The sequence below is a fragment of the Macaca mulatta genome, chromosome 12, assembly GCF_049350105.2.
Source record: "Macaca mulatta isolate MMU2019108-1 chromosome 12, T2T-MMU8v2.0, whole genome shotgun sequence".
In the NCBI taxonomy this organism is placed as follows: Eukaryota; Metazoa; Chordata; class Mammalia; order Primates; family Cercopithecidae; genus Macaca; species Macaca mulatta.
The window spans coordinates 17,390,079-17,408,609 of record NC_133417.1 but is presented as its reverse complement, the minus strand read 5'-3'; the positions used below and the strand labels follow the sequence as shown (position 1 = coordinate 17,408,609).

Here is an 18,531-nt window from a genome sequence, read left to right as displayed (position 1 = left end):
TTGAATTTTAGGTTGAAAATTATTTCCCTCAAAAAATTGAAGGTAGTATTTCATTTAGTTTTGCATCTGGGTGTTCTTGCTAGGGACTCTGAGAAACTTCAGTTGAACACCTTTACAGTTGTCCCTTGACGGGTGAGGAACCGCGGGCAATAATCTTCTCATTTCTTGGGTGTTAAATCACCTCATGCCTCCAGCTTGTCCTGTGGGCAAATGGAACTTGCTTCCAGGCCTTAAGAATGGGTTAGGCAGAGAGATAAAGAAAGCGCCTTTTGTACCTTTTCATAAGGTTGTCTTGAGAGTTAATTAATACTTGTAAAGCACTTAGAAGACTACTTAGGGCAGGCCAGATGGCTCACTCCTGTAATCCCCGCCAAGGCGGGGGGCTCACTTGAGGTCAGGAGTTCGAGACCAGTCTGGCCAACATGGTGAAACCCTGTCTCTACTGAAAATACAAAGATTAACCAGGCATGGCATGGTGGCGCATGCCTGTAATCCCAGCTACTCTGAAGGCTGAGGCAGGAGAATTGCTTGAACCTGGGAGGTGGAGGTTGTAGTGAGCCGAGATCACACCACTGCACTCCAGCCTGGGTGACAGAGCGAGATTCTGTTTGCTTTCCTTCTCCTGCTATTATTTATTTATTATTATTTTTTTAGTAAAGCTCTTGCAAAGAAGTTATATTTTACATCTATTTTATATGTTATATTTAAAGATTGGTCAATGGGAGTGAGTGTCACATTGTTTCGACATCCACAATTTATGGAAATACAGAGTTCAAATGTGGTTTGGAATTTACAAGTAGGGAGATACAGTTGGAAAGTGGGCCATAAAGCGAGGTTAAAAAAATTAAGATGTATTTCCTCAAAACAAAATTCGTGTTGAAAACAGAGTTGAGGCTGGTTGCAGTGACTCACATCTGTGAGAAGACTTCCAACACTTTGGGAGACCAGGGTGGGAGGATCACTTGAGCCCAGGAATTCGAGACCAGCCTGGGCAACATAGCGAGATGCTGTCTCTACAAAGAATACAAAAATTAGCCTGGTGTGGTGTGGGAGTAAGGCTGAGGCAGGAGGATTACTGGAGCCTGGGAGTTCACGGCTGCAGTGATCTATGAACACACTACTGCACTCCACCCTGTGCGACGGAGTCCACCCTGTGCGATGGAGTGAGAACCTATCTCAAGCAAACAAAAAGAAAAGAATTGGAAACCATCATCAGTGTTTTTCTTTGTGGCTTTTTTGGAAGCTTTATGTTCATTCCTATGTCTAGTTCCTGTGTTGCTGCTCTGCTTTAACACTGAAACAATTTTACCTAGACTTAAAGAATCTTTTACACCATAATTGAGACCTATCAAATACATAGATTTCTTGGTTTCTTTTTCCTTAATATTTTTAATGTCTGATATGTGCAGCCTCAATTTTGTCAGAGGTCATTTTTGAAATATGTACTGTTTTTCTGTTTCCTTTCTTTTGATGGGTATTGCAAATTATGTTTACCCTTCTGTCAATTTTTAATTCAGGAGTTAGATGGTTAAATGTATATGAAGTAAAAACAATTTTTTTCATATTTAGAGAACATTTATTTGTAATTTGGCTTTTATTATTTTATTATATTATAGGCCGAAGATAACCAGATTGGATTTTAAGAAGAATAAATTAACCTTGGTGGTTGTAGAAGATGATGATCAGGTAGGAATGAAATTATATTACTTGTTTTACAGTGACTGTATTATGTGGTAACTTATTTCCCTAAAAGAGGGAATGTACCTCATTGTTTTATAGAGCCACAGAATGGAAACAGTATAATTAATGCTTTAAATAATTTCCTTACTTGGGTCATACCATCCTAAAAATATGGTTTTCTGCCCTTAGGATGAAAAATAATATAAAAGTCTCTTCTTGTTTCTTCATTGATAATATATCTGAGGTACATAAAAAATTACATTTAAGTGACTTTTTTTTTTTTTTTAATTTTTTTAAAGACAGGGTCTCTCTCAGTCACCCAGGCTGGAATGCAGTGGCACTATCATAGCTCACTGCAACCTTGACCCTCTAGGCTCAAGTGATCCTCCCACCTCAGCCTCCTGAGTAGCTGGGACTGCAGGCACATGCCACCACGCCCGGCTAATTTTTCCATTTATTTGTAGAGGCAGGGATCTCAGTATGTTGCCAAGGTTGCTCTCAAACTCTGGCCTTAAGTAATCCTCCCATCTTGGCTTCTCAACATGTTGAGATTACAGGAGTAAGCCACTGTGGCATACCAACTTTATCTATTTATTAACTGATCAAAAAGATCTACCTAATAATAATAAAGCCTTTTGAATTAAAGATTACCGTTGTATCAGTTACAGTGTGGTTCTTAATTGATACATGCATGGATGCAAGTCACATGCATGTATTAATGCACATCTTAATGCAAGAAGCCAGATTAAAAAAATTATGTATTGAATGATTCCATTTATATGATACTTTAGAAAAGGCAAGAAGAATTTTACTTTATGCAAATTAATAAATTTTAACATATGCATACAGATATAAATAAAAGCAATTTCAGCAAAATATTAACAGTTGTTGAATCTAGACACTATGTATATGGGTATTCAGTTTTTCTGTATGTTTAAACATTTTTATAATGAAAATATTTTTTTTTCAGGCTTAGTTCACTTTATTTTTCTTGTATAAAAACCCTATGTTGTAGCCACAGCTGGAGCCTGGGTCCACTGCACGGAGACTCTGGTGTGGGTCTTGACAAGGTGGTCAGTGAATTCCTGATAGGGAGACTTGGTAAATACAGTCTCCTTCCAGAGGTCAGGGGTCAGGTAGCTGTAGGTCTTAGAGATGGCATCAAAGGTGGCCTTGGCGAAGTTGCCCAGGGTGGCAGTGCAGCCCCGGGCTGAGGTGTAGCAGTCATCGATACCAGCCATCATAGGCAGCTTCTTGGGCACAGGCACTGAGATGATGCCAGTGCCCCTGGGTGCAGGGATGAGGTGCACCAGCACAGAGCCGCAGCGGCCTGTCACCTTGCAAGGGACAGTGTGGGGTTGCCGATCTTGTTCCCCCAGTAGCCTCTGCGCACGGGGACAATGGAGAGTTTGGCCAGGATGATGGCCCCACGGATGGTGGTGGCCACCTCCTTGGAGCACTTAACACCCAGACCGACGTGGCCATTGTAGTCCCCGATAGCAACAAACGCCTTGAACCTGGTGCACTGGCATCATCTTCAAAACCTCGTCTTTGAGGGAGGCCCCCAAGAAAAAGTCAGTGATCTCAGATTCTTTAATGGGCAGGGAGAAGAGGTAGATCTCCTCCAGGGACTTGATCTTCATGTCCTTGACCAAGCGGCCCAGCTTGGTGACTGGCATCCACTCCTTATCCTCGGCCTTGCCTGCGTGAGCTCCGTGGCCTTGGCCCGGGCCCCAGATGCCACTGCTGAAACCTTCGCGGAAGCCACAGCAGTTCCCTATCCCAGGGCCACCAGGGCCTCCGGGTCCCCCCGTTGCACTGGCATCATCCACCATTTGGTGTTTTCTCGGAGAAGAAGAAAAGATTTTTTTAAAATCCAGTTCTTTCATTTTCCTCTCCTCGGTAATTTCACCGCCGTACTTTTCCTATTTTAAACACACAATGGAATATCATGCAGCCATAAAAAAGAATGAGATCTTTTTTGCGGGAACATGGATGGAGCTGGAGGATATTATCCTTAGCAAAGTAATGCAAGAACAGAAAACCAAATACTACATGTTCTTACTTACAAGTTGGAGCTAAATGATAAGAAATTATGGACACAAAGAAGGCAAGAACAGACACTGGGGTCTACTTGAGTGGGGAGGGTGGGAGGAGGGAGAAGAGTAGAACTGAGAGATAACTGGGCTTAATACCTGGGTGATGAAATAACACGTACAGCAAACCACCATGACATGTGTTTACCTGTGTAACAAACCATCTCTTGTACCCCAAACCGAAAATAAAAGTTAAAAAACCAAAAAGAGTGCTGCTGTGAACACTAAGGTGTGTGTGTGTGCATTTAGCCAAATCTCTTTCCAAAGTATTTAATACGAGTGTATACTCCCACCAGCAATGTTATTGGTTATTTTTGTTGTTGTTGTTATTTTTTTAAAAAATGTTTTAAAAAAATGTTATTTTTTTTTCTGGAATTCTGTCTTTCTCATTTTAGCCATTCTTGTGGAGTAGAATGTGGTTTTAGTTTGTGTTCCCCTAATGATGACTCTGGTTTAGTACTTACTTTTATGAAATACCTACTCAAATCTTTTGCTCATTTTTCTATTAGGTCATGTGCCTTTTATTCATTGAAAAAATTATTTATATGTTCTGGATATTAGTTCTTTGTCAGGTATTAGTGTTGCAAGTATCGTCTGCTCCTTGGCTTACCCTTTTTCCACTACTTTTATTTTTAGATGACATGTAATAATTGGACATATTTATTGTATACAGAGTGATGTTTTGATACATGTATACAATGTGTAATTATCAAATCAGGGTAATCAGCATATCCATCTTTACTGTCTTAATAGTGTCTTTAAATAACCTGAAAAGTACCAAAAATTATAAAATAGATAACCATCTTATTTAGGATCTAGATTCAACATTTTTTACATTGAGCTTTAGATCTCTTTTAGAAACAGATAAATACAGTTATGTACATGAATAAATAATACCAACTAAAGTCTAACCCCCTGATTACCTACCCCCTTTCTTCTGGTACCTGGTCACTATTTTTGGAGGGTATTATTCTCATATATATTTTGTAACTTTTTCCAGATATTAACACATATTAGAATTGTTAAAAACTTGCATAATTATATATATTTGCAGCTTGCCTGTTTTATCTAAATGTGTACCTATGTAGATCTAACATATATATGCTATTGTGTAATATGAATAAACAATAGCACATTCATTCATTCATCATTTATTCACTTATCCCTCTGTATAATTTTTTACATATGCCGCTATTTACTTGACCATTTCTCTTTTTTTGGACGTTTAGGGTTTGTGCCAAGTTTTACTATTATAAATGAGACTGAGGAAATATATATCTTCATATATAACTTTTGATGTTTAGGAAATAATTTTCCCTGGAGAGGCAGTATGACTTAGTTGTTAGAGGTGTGTGTAGATTCTGGAGCAAGGCTAATGGTTAAGTTCATTTCTGGTTTTCTTTCTTAATAGCTTTGTGACTTTGGGCTTAATTTCTTTGAGCCCCAGTTTCCTCATCTATGAAATGGGGCTAATGATAGTATCTACTTACTGAGATAATTTATGTGAAATCCTTAGAAAAATTTCTATGTGAATGTTAACTGTTATAATTAGACTCCTGGTAGTGTGGTTACTAGGACAAAGATGTGAGCATTTTTAGGGCTGTCGATATATACTGCCAGGTCTAATATGATCCCTCAAATTATAATTACACAGTTATCCCAAATAATGGCAGATGAAATCTCATTTTATGTCTCTCTGACAAATGAGATCATGTAAGTAGAGGGGAATAACTCTTAGGAATAATTTTGTATTGGCTGAGAAAATGAACAACTTGATTTCAACTCTGCCCTTATGTCGATACTATAAAGAGTGTCTGAATTTCAGGGAGCACACTAGATCCTTTATTCATGGATGTGTTTGTATCTCAGAAATAGGAGATAGGACTGTTTGAACTAGTCATCATCCTTTTATATATCTTTTCTTTTTCAGGGCAAAGAGCAGGAGCATACATTTGTCTTTAGACTGGATCATCCGAAAGCATGCAAACATTTGTGGAAATGTGCTGTGGAGCATCATGCCTTCTTCCGCCTCCGAGGCCCTGTCCAAAAGAGTTCTCATCGATCAGGATTTATTCGACTAGGATCACGATTTAGATACAGGTTATTTTAATAGCTGTTTTATCTATCTTTCATTGCATACAGTCCAAAAAATTTAGGCCAACCTTTTTATTTTTACAGGTTAGGTAGAGAGGAATAAAGTGGTTTGCCAGCGTCTTCCATTGACCAAAATGAAATAGAAAAAGTGGTATTGTTATTGGTTATAATTTCTCGAATAGATGGGAAAACAGTAATTGTATAATGGCTTTTATATCCCTCTGGATGTTTATTTTATATATTAACCCACTCCCAATTTATCTATTTAACAAGAGTTTTATGCACTCTCCACCCAATACTGGATACCATATAGAAAAGGGTTTCTTGCACTGAATGAGATATTAGTCTGGATAACATTTATGGTCCTTTATAAGCCTGAAGTTCATTATTCTTATGATTCCTTGTTTGTTGTCATGAGTTAGAAATGTTTTGGTTTACTGGAGAGTGGATTATTGGTTGTGAGTGTTCTGCATGCCATGGAAATCAGTTACAGAAGGAATGGATTGTTCCAATAATGTGGCAAGTTGATTGCGTGGAGTTAATAGAAGTAGTATTCTGTTCTACTTATGTTAAAATAAGGAGACATTTTCTGAACAGAATTTAAATGGAAATCAAGGAGAATAAGACAATAGTTTTAAAAAACATTTCTGGAAAATTATACTGAAAAGTGTGTATCACAATTAGAAAAAGTAACTGAAAATATTCTTTTAATTACACACTTTGCACTGAGGAATGTAGATGGGAATGAGAGGGAGTTTCCATAAAAGGACAGATATTCCAAACTTATTTAATGTGTACTTAGGTGATATGCATACATACAAGAAAAATAAAACCAACATAATCTGTTGCATAGTTCACAAAAGCCTAAAGAGTGAAAGAATGATGTGGTAAAGAGAGAGATCAAGACTATTAGTAGTTGTTCCTGTGGGATGAAGTTTAGGATGATTCTTTTAAGGAGAACCTGAAGGTAGACTGTCTTATTTGTGTTTGCTTTATTACTGTAGACCTAAAATGTCCCTTCTGTTTTGCCTCATTTAGTGGGAAAACAGAGTATCAGACCACAAAAACCAATAAAGCAAGAAGATCAACATCCTTTGAAAGAAGGCCCAGCAAACGATATTCTAGACGAACTCTACAAATGAAAGGTGAAGTGCAACCCTCTTTCAACGGATTATTTTTCCTTGACAATTAATTATGTGCTGGTGTTGTTTCCATAAGAGGAAGTTACTCAATCTCCTCCTCAGGTCTGTTCCAGTCAACTAAAGTACTTTCCTGGCAGAATCAATTTCATGGGATACATAGAGAAAAATTGCCTGTATTGTTAGCAGAGATTAAACTTTATGTTAATCCCAATTCAAATGATAGTCTGAGGTTATGTTCAGTTTTTGTATACAAAACTGTGTTTCTGTAGAGCAACATATTCTCTCCCTTTTTGACTTATAGATCTCATTCTAAAACATCCCTTAATCCCCTTAGGAATTTTTTAAAATATTATTTTTATTTATTTATTTATTTTGAGATAGTCTCACTCTGTCGCTTAGGTTGGAGTGCAGTGGTGTGATCTCAGGTCACTGCAACCTCCACCTCCCAGATTCAAGTGATTCTCATGCCTCAGCCTCCTGAGTAGCTGGGGTTACAGGCATGTGCCACCACTCTTGGCTCATTTTTATATTTTTAGTAGAGACAGAGTTTGCCATGTTGGCCAGGCTGGTCTTGAACTACTGACCTCAAGTGATCTGCCCACCTTGGCCTCCCCAATCCTAAAAGGATTGCAGGCATGCCTGGCCAAAACATTGTCTTGTGATGAATTTTTTTAAGTAAAATGTATTTCATACTGTATTATAATATTAAGGATTCTATTAAATACTATTTTAAAATATATTCATCATTGTTACACATAGACATTTCCTAATTCATAATTGTTACTTGCTGGTTAAGATCGATTATATAAGAAAAAGCATTGTTTACCTTGACAAATAAATTAAACCTTGTGTTTGGTTTTAAACTGAATTTGCATTAAAATGCAAATTTAATTTTAAGTATTTCCACTGTCAGAGTCATCACGAGTTGTCCAAAAACAACTGTAATGATCTGATGTTTGGCAGTATTGACTTTTTTATAAAAATGATTTATACTCATAAGTTTTGGTGTGGCTATAAATTAAATATACATCTATAAATGAATTGTGAAGATTTTAAAACCCTAAGTTTCCTCTTGGTTTCCGCTGATGAGAATTCGTAATCTGTCAGCTCACTCTGGAGGCTTACAGATTGGTTCTGTTTAAAAGGTGGAGATATATATGCATTCTGTTGCTTTATTTAAAAAATGAAAATAATTGCCATTGTTGACTTTATGGTGTGAACCCCAAGACACTTTGGTGAATTGAAGGTTTTTAGATTTATGGTTGGTGCCAAATGTGGTGGCTCACACCATTAATCCCAGCACTTTGGGAGGCCAGCGTGAGAGAATTGCTTAAGCCCACAAGCTCAACTCTCAGGAGTTCGAGACCAGCCTGAGCAACAGTAGTGAGACCCACCCGTATCTCTACAAAAACACAAAAGACCCTTTCTCAAAGAAAGAAATGTATGATTGTGAAACATGGCTTATAAAGCAATTAAAGTTTTGCTTTGAGTAGTGCAGCAGTTTATCATGTAAGATAAAACTAATGAGGTGTTATCTTTTTTCTTCTGTTAGCATGTGCTACAAAACCTGAAGAACTTAGGTAAGTAATGGTTTGCAACTTAGGAATTGATACAGAATGTTTGGAATTTATGTAGTTGCTATCATTAAGCAAATATTTAAGACCTATCAAAATGTCAGGTTGTCCCTAACGCACCAGGGATATATCAGGGAATAAATAAACATGTAATGCCAGATAAAATTGACATGATGTAAAATTAGAGCAGTTTAAGGAAGTAAAGAATGGGGTTGGGGCAGATGAGCCATTCATGAAGAGAATGACATACATTTGTTATTGGCAAGTGGCTGAGGATCTAAAGATAAATTATGATCCTTGTACATAGGAGCACAAAGAACAAAATTGATTTGCAAATAAGCAATTTTATTCCTGGGATAAATCCCAGTTGGTTGTGGTGTATAGTCCTTCTTTATGTTGTATGTTGCTGGATTTCATTAGCCTAGTATGTTTTTGGATTTGTGTGTCTATTCATCAGAGATATTGGCCTATAGTTTTCTTATAATGTCATTGTCTGGTTTTTTATGTGGGGTGGGTAATACTGGCTTTACAAAATAAGTTTGTATATGTTCCCTCCTCATCTGTTTCTTGGGAAGAATTTGTAAATAATTGATATTAATTATTTAAATGTATGGTAGAATTCACCATTAAAGCCATCTTTCTCTTTATGTGAAGCTTAGAAATTCTTGTGAGATATCTATTCAGATTTTCTTTTCTTCTCTTTTTTTTGCGGGGGGGTGGTGGTGCAGGGCCTAGCTCTTTCACCCAGGCTACAGTCCAGCAGCTTGAGCATGGCTTGGCTCACTGCAGCCTCACCCTCCTAGGCTCAAGTAATCCTTCTAGGCACTTGCTATCATGCCTGGCTAATTTTTAAATTTTTTGTGGAGATGGGGCCTCCCTGTGTTGCCCAGGCTGGTCTCAAACTCCTGGGCTCAAGCAATCTTCCTGCCTCCGCCTCACATCTTGCTGGGATTACAGGCATGAGCCACAGCACAGGGCCCTCCCTAATTCTCTTTTTCTTGATTCAGTTTGGGAGTTGTTGTCTTTCTAGAGTTTATCTGTTTTATCTATGGTATCTAGTTTGTTGGCATACAGTTTGTATTCCCTTTTCCTTTGTATTTCTAAAAGGTCCATAGTAATATCTCCTCATTCCTTTCTGATTTTTAGGATTTTGAGTTTTTTTTTTTCTTGACTAGTATAGCAAAAGGTTTGTCAATTTTGTTGACCTTATCAAATAAAACCAGCTTTTGGTTTCATTGATTTTTCTTTTTTTCTGTTTCATTAATTTTTGCTCTGTATTATTTTTTCCTTCTGCTTGCTTTAGGTTTACTTTGCTGTTTTTCTAGTATCTTAAGATGGAAGATTAGGTTATCTGAGATATTTATTTTTTAACATTTAAAGATATTAAATTTCCTTTCAAGCACTGCTTTAATTCAATAAGTTTTGCTATGTTGTGTTCTTGTTTTTTGGTTGTCTCAAATTATTTTCTAACTTGTGATTTCTTCTTTGACTTGTTTGATTACTTAGGAGTATGTTGCTAAATTTCTATGTATTTGTGAACGTCAAAATTTTATTTTTTTCTAAATTTATTCCATAATGGGTAGAGGACATACTTTGTATGATTTCAGTCCCTTTCAACTTAATGAGACTTGTTTTATGACCCCTCCATATGAGTCATCCAGGAAAATAGTTTATGTGTACTTAAGAAGAGTATATATTTTGCTGTTTCTGAGTGGAGTGTTTTATAGATGTGTGTTAGTTTATTGTGTTCAGATCTTCTGTTTCATTGTTCATCTTTTGCCTAGTTTTAATCCGTTTTTGAGAGAGGAGTATTGTAGTCTACAACTATTGTCTATTTCTCCCTTCAGTTCGTTTCTGTTTTTGTTTCATGTATGTTGTGAATTTGGGGTAGGTATGTATGTGTTGATAATTGTTATAGTATACTGATGGACTATTCTTTTTATTGTGATAAAATGTTCCTTTTTATGTCTAGTAACTTTTGTTTTAAAGTTGATTTTATTTGATGTAAATATTGCCAGTCCAGTTTTCATATAGTTGCTTTTCCATGATATAACCTTTTCATCAAGTCTGGAAGTTTTCACCCATTATTTCTCTAGATATTCTTTATGCTCTCTTTCTCTTCTCCTTCTGGAATTTTCATTAACATGTAAGTTGTTACACTTGATGGCTTCCTACAGGTTTCCAAGTCTTTTCACTTCTCTTGATACTTTTTTTTTCAGACTATGTAATCTCACTCGACCTGTCTTCAAGCTTACTGATTCTTTTACCTACTCAAATCTGCTATGGAGCACCCCCTTTGTTAATTTATTTCTGCTGCTGTATTTTTCAATTCCAGAATTTCTCTCTGGTTCTTTTTTATAATGTCTATGTAATGATACTCTCAATTTGTGAGACACAGTTGTCATACTTTATTTCTTTAGATGTGGTTTCCTTAGTTCTTGAACATATTTAAAATGGATGATTTAAACTATAGAGAACTAGAGGAGTATTAGCCCCATCTTCTTTGCTGCACCCACCAGAAGTAGAGCTACCACCACACCGAGACTGGACAAGGGACAGAAAAGCAAATTGTGGATCAAATGTCACAGACTTAGGCCTTAATGAGATTTAGTAGATTTTCTTGAATAAATGATTCTCCACTTGGTATGTGCCTTTTAATGATTTAAAAAAAAAATGGCAGGGCAAGGAAGCTGGGTGCAGTGGCTCACGCCTGTAATCCCAGCACTTTGGGAGGCCAAGGTGGGCAGATCACGAGGTCAAGAGATCAAGACCATCCTGGCCAACATGGTGAAAACCTGTCTCTATTAAAAATACAAAAAGTAGCTGGGCATAGTGGCAGGCGCCTATAGTCCCAGCTACTTGACACGCCGAGGCAGGAGAATCGCTTGAACCTGGGAGGCGGAGGTTGCAGTGAGCCGAGATCGTGCTATTGTGCCCCAGCCTAGCCAACAGAGTGAGACTCTGTCTCAAAAACAAAAACAAAAAAACAAAAAACAAAAACAAAACTAGGGGGCCAGGCATGGTGGTTTATGCCTCTAATCCCAGCACTTTGGGTGGCCAGAACAAGAGGATTGCTTAAGCCCAGGAGTACCAGACCAGCCTGGGCAACGTGGTGAAACCCCATTTCTACAAAAACCACAAAATTTAGCTGGGTGTGATGGCACCTGCCTGGGGTCCTAGGTACTTGGGAGGTGGGAGAATCACCTGAATCCAGGAAGTTGAGGCTTCAACGAGCCATGATCACACACCACTGTACTCCAACCTGGGCAACGGAGTGAGACCCCGTCACAAAAACAAAAAAATTTTTTTCTTGGCTGAGCGCAGTGGCTTATGCCTGTAATGCTAGCACTTTGGGAGGCGGAGGTGGGCGGATCACTTGAGCCCAGGAGTTTGAGACCAGCCTGGGCAAAGTGGCCAAACCCTTTCTCTACAAAAAATACAAAAAAAAATTAGCCACATGTGGTGGCGTGCACATGTAGTCCTCAGCTACTTAAAGGATGAGGCAGGGGGATTGCTTGAGCCAGGGTGGCGGAGACTGCAGTGAGTTGAGGTTGTGCCACTGCACTCCAGTCTGGGTAACAAAGTGAGACCCTGCCCCCCCCCCCCAAAAAAAAGAAAGAAAAATTTTTTGTTTGTTTGTTTTTTGAACCACTTAAATGTTTGTTTCACTGGGGAGAGTATCTGCTTTTGTTTTCAAATTACCATTCTGAAGGTCTTGCTTCTGATGGCTCCATTATTTTAATTAATTAATTAATATTTTTTGAGACGGAGTCTTGCTCTGTCGCCCAGGTTGGATTGCAGTGACGTGATCTTGGCTCATTGCAACCTCTGCCTTCCGGGTTCAAGTGATTCTCCTGCCTCTGCCTCCCAAGTAACTGGGATTACAGGCACACACCACCATGCCCACCTAATTTTTTGGATTTTTAGTAGAGACAGGGTTTCACCATGTTGGCCAGGCTGGTTTCAAACTCCCTACCTCAAGTGATCTGCCTGCCTTGGCCTCCCAAAGGGCTAGGATTATAGGTGTGAGCCACCACACCCGGCTGGCTCCATTAATTTTAATATTATTTATTACAACGAGTCTATAGTCTCATATAATGCTTAACAATTGGTATATATTAAAGTCTCCTAGAATGCCGGTTAAAGATAAGATTCAGACCATACCCACAAATCTAGTTTATTTTTGAATTTGTCTATACTCTTATATGGCAGGTGTCTCACTAGACCTTTTTTGAAGGAAGTTGGTTATTTTTGGATGTTGAGTATCATCACCCTCACCTTGAAATGTCCATTTTTTTTTCATTTTGAAAGCTGTTAAAGCCAGTCCGTGATTAGTGATTGACTATAGTAGCACTCTGGTTTTTGAACAAGGACTCCCCTCAAGTTTCTTTAGCTGTCAATAGGCTGTTGAAAATAAATAAATAAATAAATAGAACAAGGAGGAAGTGAAATTTCTGTGAGATTCTCTCCGTGAAATTTTTATTGGTTAAAAAACAACATTTTGTGCCTTTTCTGTGCTGTATACTTTTATTTTTCTTGGATTTGTTTATAAGCTATGCTTTTCAGAAAAGTAGAGTAATGGCTGGGAGGGGTGGCTCATGCCTGTAATCCTAAGACTTTGGGAGGCCAAGGCAGGCAGATCACCTGTGGTCAGGAGTTCGAGACCAGCCAGGCCAGCATGGCAAAACCCCATCTCTACTAAAAATACAAAAATTAGCTGGGCATGGTAGCGCGTGCCTGTAATCCCAGCTACTCTGGAGGCTGAGATAGGAGAATTGCTTTAACCCTGGAGTCAGAGGTTGCACTGAGCCGAGATTGCGCCACTGCTCTCTGGCCTGGGTGACAGAGCGAGACTCCATCTCAAATAAAAAAAAAAGAAAAAGAAAAATGGAGTAATATTTGAGATTTTTCTTTATCTTTGAAACTATTTTGTTTATTTAATGGATTATGGCATGCTTTCCTGAAAAGGAGGCTGGGATATGGAATATTAGAGCTTAAAGTAAAAAGTGAGTACCTGCTAAAGTTAGCAGAAATGTGAACAAAGTATTCAGCAATGATACATAGTTGAAAAATTAAGGCTTTTATTTGCAAAAATAGGAGGATTTTCTCGAAGATGTTCTGAAACACATTTCCGGTAAAAAAAAAAAAAATGAATATATACATAGTGCCTGTTTTGGAATTATGATTAATTTAACTGTAATGGCTAAATGTTAGTGTCTCTTCATTAGTGATGCTTTTGGCTCTGGAAAACATAGCAGAAATGGCATATTTAAGGAATGATTTTTTTTTAGACTAGGCTTTTAGAAATGAGATGTAGAGGAGGACCCAACTCTCCTGAAGGGTATTGAGCACCACCCATCGCAGTGCTCGAGAAAACCTGAGCTCAGACTGGCATGTTGTATGCCCTTTCACTCTTGCCCTTCCAGTTCTGTTTGTATGAACAGTTTTGCTCCATTGAACTGTGGAAAGCAGTACTGTTTGAAAAGGCACAACTAGACCTGAAAAGCTTCTCAACCTTGTATTCTGCAGTTTTGTAAAATTCCTATTTGAATAACAGATTTTTTAATTGGCTAATGTCAGTCATTTTTCTTGTACTATTTTGGCTCCTAACTACTCTTGTGAGTCATGAATACTGTACAGTATTTTAAGAGGTGATGTTTAAAGGATAGTTGACATTTCAATTACTGGTACGTCTTATACAGGCTTAATATGCAGTCTTGAAGACAGGAAAGAGGAAAAGAAAAAATGGTAGAGGAAATCAAATGAGTAGAAGATATACTATGTAAAAGCAAAAGGGTCAGTTATTTTATCTAGTCCTTTAAAAAGGGAAGTTTGAACTAGATTAGTAATGAGAAATAATTCAGTAATTCCTTAATACTCATGGAAGTGAAAGAATGTATATAATTATCAGAAAATAATGCTTTCTATATTTCAGACAATTTAAAACAGGAAGCTATGGTTCAATTAACATCACTTTATAAGTATTTTGTTCTCATGTTATTCTTATTGATCACCTAGTAAAGTTATTTCTAGTTAAAGGCAAAGCTTCCGAGAATAACCAAGGGACCATGGACTAGTAAGTCTAACTTCTGTACTAAGCAGGCTGGGCGAGATTTCATTAAGGCTTAGGATCATGAGTATTCTAGGAAGAGCAACATGGTTAGTAAAAAGAAATTGTACCTGATGGGTATAATCTTTAACATTGCCATGGCAGTGAATCTACACTATATTGTTTTATTTATTTATTTATTTATTTTTGAGGGAGGGGTGGTGGTGGTTTTTTGTTTGTTCATTTGTTTGTTTTGTTTTGTTTTTGAGACAGGGTCCACCCAGGCTGCAGTGCAGTGGCATGATCATGGCTCACTGTAGCCTCAACCTCCTGGGATCAAGCAGTCCTCCTGCCTCAGCCTCCAAAGTATATGAGACTGCTTCAGGCACACACCCCAACACGTAGCTATTTTTAAATTTTTTGTAGAGCTAGAGGTCTGACTCTATTGCCCAGGCTGGTCTCAAATCCCTGGGCTCAGGCATCCTCCTGCCTCGGCCCCTGAGAGTGCTGGGATTACAGGCATAAGCCACCATGCCTCACCAATAGTATTTCTTTTAAAGGTATTTTTTTGTTTTTGTAATTGCTATTATTTGTATTTTGCTAATATTAACTCATTTAGTCGTTCTAACAGTCCCATGCAACTGAGTAACCCAAGGTGTACAGAGTAGACCTAATGACACAGCTTGGCTTTGAACCCAGACAGTGATAATGCAAGTTATGGTGACTCAACTTGTAATTGATCTGTAGTTCTTAAAAAAATGGAATATAAAATGTGTTCACTCTTCATTCCCCAGCTTTTTAGCAGGGCCTCTCTTCATTCTTCGGTTCTTAACTGGTTGGCTTTCATTATCAGGTAGCGGTTTTTGCTTTCACCTTGTTAGAAAGGCTTCTGGATACTCTATTCAGAGGTTGTATTTGAGAGCTTTGCCTGTTTCCTTAGTAGAATGACATGTGGGCTGGTTATAAAATAATATTCTTGATTATTGCTACGGGAGGTCTTTGCCAACCTGGTAATTGGTAGGGATTTGCTTTTAAATCTGCTCGGGGTACCCGAAGTATTCCTTCCTTATCCTTGAAGATTAGTGGCTGAACAATAAGGGATTGATTGTATTTAATTTTCTGTCTCTTTTTCCTGAAACACAGTGCTGTCATTAAATCTGTAAATTTTTTTCTCACTTTCAAGGAATTTTTTTAATCTTTGAATTATTTTTTATGTTAGTTGAATTTCTTACTTCAAGGATACCATATATCCTTGTTTTCGAATGTCTGACATTAGGAAACCTTTTTTCTCATTTCGTTGTGAGTTATAGTTCATCTTTGAGTTTTTATTTTATTGAATTTTTTTTTCTGCTGTTCTGTAGTTTCTATTTTTTTTTCTGTATTATAGGTTGAGGGTTTTTTCAAGTGCTTTTTGTGGGGATGGCAGGGTGGGGATGGGATGGGTACAAACGACACTGAGTTTGTTTTTTTTGTTGTTGTTTGGTTTTTTTTTTTTTTTTTGAGATGGAGTCTGGCTCTGTTGCCCAGGCTGGAGTGCAGTGGCGCAATCTCGGCTCACTGCAAGCTCCGCCTCCTGGGTTCACGCCATTCTCCTGCCTCAGCCTCCCAAGTAGCTGGGACTACAGGCGCCCGCACCACACCAGGCTAATTTTTTTGTATTTTTAGTAGAGATGGGGTTTTACCATGTTAGCCAGGATGGTCCTGATCTCCTGACCTCATAATCTGCCCACCTTGGCCTCCCAAAGTGCTAGGATTACAGGCATGAGCCACCGTGCCTGGCCTAAACTGAAAATTTTAAAACGTGTTTATAAGTCATTTGGAGAGGAAGGTGTACACACAGAATTTTCAAACTTTCTAAACCTTGTATACTAAGGCCTTTTGAGTTATAAAATGCTGAGTTGTTGCTGACACTGGAAGATCTTGAGGGTAGGAATAGACAAAAGAAGTGACAGTTAAGTTTATGTGGGTCTTGTGTTGCTGTCTTTGTTAGGTCATCCTTGACAGCTGTCATCCAATGAATAAACATTAGTTGTGAAGCATACCTCTAAAGCATGATTAAAATACAGGTATATGGAAACATCAAATGAGCAACTATAGAAAAGCAAGTATTTGCCTATAAGAACAAGTGTTTTCGGGTATCTGACATTCTTAGTTTTAGGTACCAGCAGTAGTTTTATTCTTTATTTGAAACAAAATGTTAATATCTTTAAAATAAATATTTTGTTAGTGTATGTGTCATCTTACAAAGTGAAGTCCTGAGATTTCATATAGAATTTTTAATAGATTTTTTTCCCCCATTACAGTGTTCACAATAATGTTTTGACCCAAAGTAATGGCTCCCAACAGGTAAGACAACATTAAGTTTCTAAAACACCAGATCGCCAGTTAATTATGGTAACAGTAGTACTATTGATTGGATTTTCATAGTGGTGTATGTAACCTTGCACAAATTGTGTGCATTTTCTTTTCCTTTTCCCTTAAGTGGTTCAGTAATAACTTCCTGTTATTTTTTCTCTGAGATTTTGTAAATGAAACAGCTGCTGTATAACATTTTCTGTCACTGTGAATCCAAGAACATAATTTAACTGGTTACTAATATTTCATTCGTTAACTATCTCTGAGGTGGTATATAAAATTCAAGCATTTGTTTACATTTTATTTGTTGGCTTTGTAAATAGTACTCCATTTTAGTATTTGTTGATGAAGAGATCTGTTACCTAGGCAAAATAGATAATTTTTATAATTTTTGTCCGAAGGCTTGGGGGATGAGATCTGCTCTGCTTGTGAGTCCTTCCATTTCCTCTGCTTCTGTGCCAGTGGAGATAGAGAATCTGCCACAGAATCCTGGAACAGACCAGCATGACAGGAAATGGTTTGTTAATTCCTTAAACTAAAATAAAATATTGCCTACTTAATTGTATTCAGAATTCCAAGCCGTAATCTTAAAGTACTTTAAATATGATTGAAAGCAAATTATTCATATTTGTGAGCTGGAAAGCATGTTATTAAATAATCATATTGAGATGGGGAAAATAAGGATGTTGGTGATAAAGGGAGTACAGTTGTCTAAATGAAGACCATCGGACAGCTGTCCTTATTATTTATTTGAAACAAAACATTAATACATTTAAAATAAATCTGCTCTTATTAGCTTGATGTGGTAGTGGTGGATGACTCTCTATTGAAAAAGACAGTAGAATATTTTCCCAGGTCCATAAGGAAAGTATATCCACTACATGTTATTCCAGACAACATGATGCTGCTTCGAATGTGTTTTCCTCATTAAAGACAGAGGGTAAAGTCAGAAGTGAAACATGATTAAAATCTGATAAAGCATGAGATACCCTAAGGAGACTGAGAGAGAATCTGATGACAGGAAAAGTATACTTTAATTATTTAGACTTCCAGGGTTTTTTTTTTTTATTAATAGTAAATATACAAGTATGGATACTTTGTGTCTTATTGGAGTTAATCACTTGAGTTTATCCTTTCCCAAATAAATATATGTGGCTTGGTGGGGGCTTCTTGGGGATTATTTGATTCAGTGGTCATGTTGGGTGTATTACCTGTTCAAGTTATTTTTCTGTTTGTGAAATGAATTTTGATAATTCATAGGATTGTTCTCTTTTTCTTTTGCTCTTAGTTTGTGTAGTACCTGAAATCTAATGCATTTCTGTGGTGATCTCAAGGTTTTGGTCAGCTTTCTGTGCAGCCAGTTCTTCCTTCATGGTGGTGGGTCAACAGTGGTTGGTGATTATTTTCAGTCTTTGCTATGTAATTATTTTTCACTGTTATTTTGGCTTAACTAACTGCAAGGTGCCTTGCTCTTGATATTTGGACATATTTTTACTTCAGTTCCAAATAACTTGCGATTAGTTTATAAGATTGAGTTCTCT

The 18,531-nt window shown here is 37.5% G+C and overlaps 1 protein-coding gene and 1 pseudogene across 3 annotated transcripts in view; one reads left to right on the top strand and one right to left on the bottom strand.

Annotated features, from left to right (window-relative positions):
• EPB41L5 (erythrocyte membrane protein band 4.1 like 5) overlaps window positions 1–18,531 on the top strand; it is a 166,574-nt gene that overhangs the window by 59,358 nt on the left and 88,685 nt on the right. For all 3 annotated transcript variants that reach the window (XM_015109912.3, XM_015109911.3, XM_015109917.3), the window contains exons 11-16: window positions 1,617–1,686; window positions 5,707–5,876; window positions 6,909–7,015; window positions 8,565–8,592; window positions 16,939–16,981; window positions 17,392–17,507. In XM_015109912.3, the coding sequence (XP_014965398.2) occupies window positions 1,617–1,686; window positions 5,707–5,876; window positions 6,909–7,015; window positions 8,565–8,592; window positions 16,939–16,981; window positions 17,392–17,507 (534 nt within the window). The remainder of the gene's footprint in view (window positions 1–1,616; window positions 1,687–5,706; window positions 5,877–6,908; window positions 7,016–8,564; window positions 8,593–16,938; window positions 16,982–17,391; window positions 17,508–18,531) is intronic.
• Window positions 2,685–3,622, bottom strand: LOC100428100 (small ribosomal subunit protein uS5 pseudogene; annotated as a pseudogene).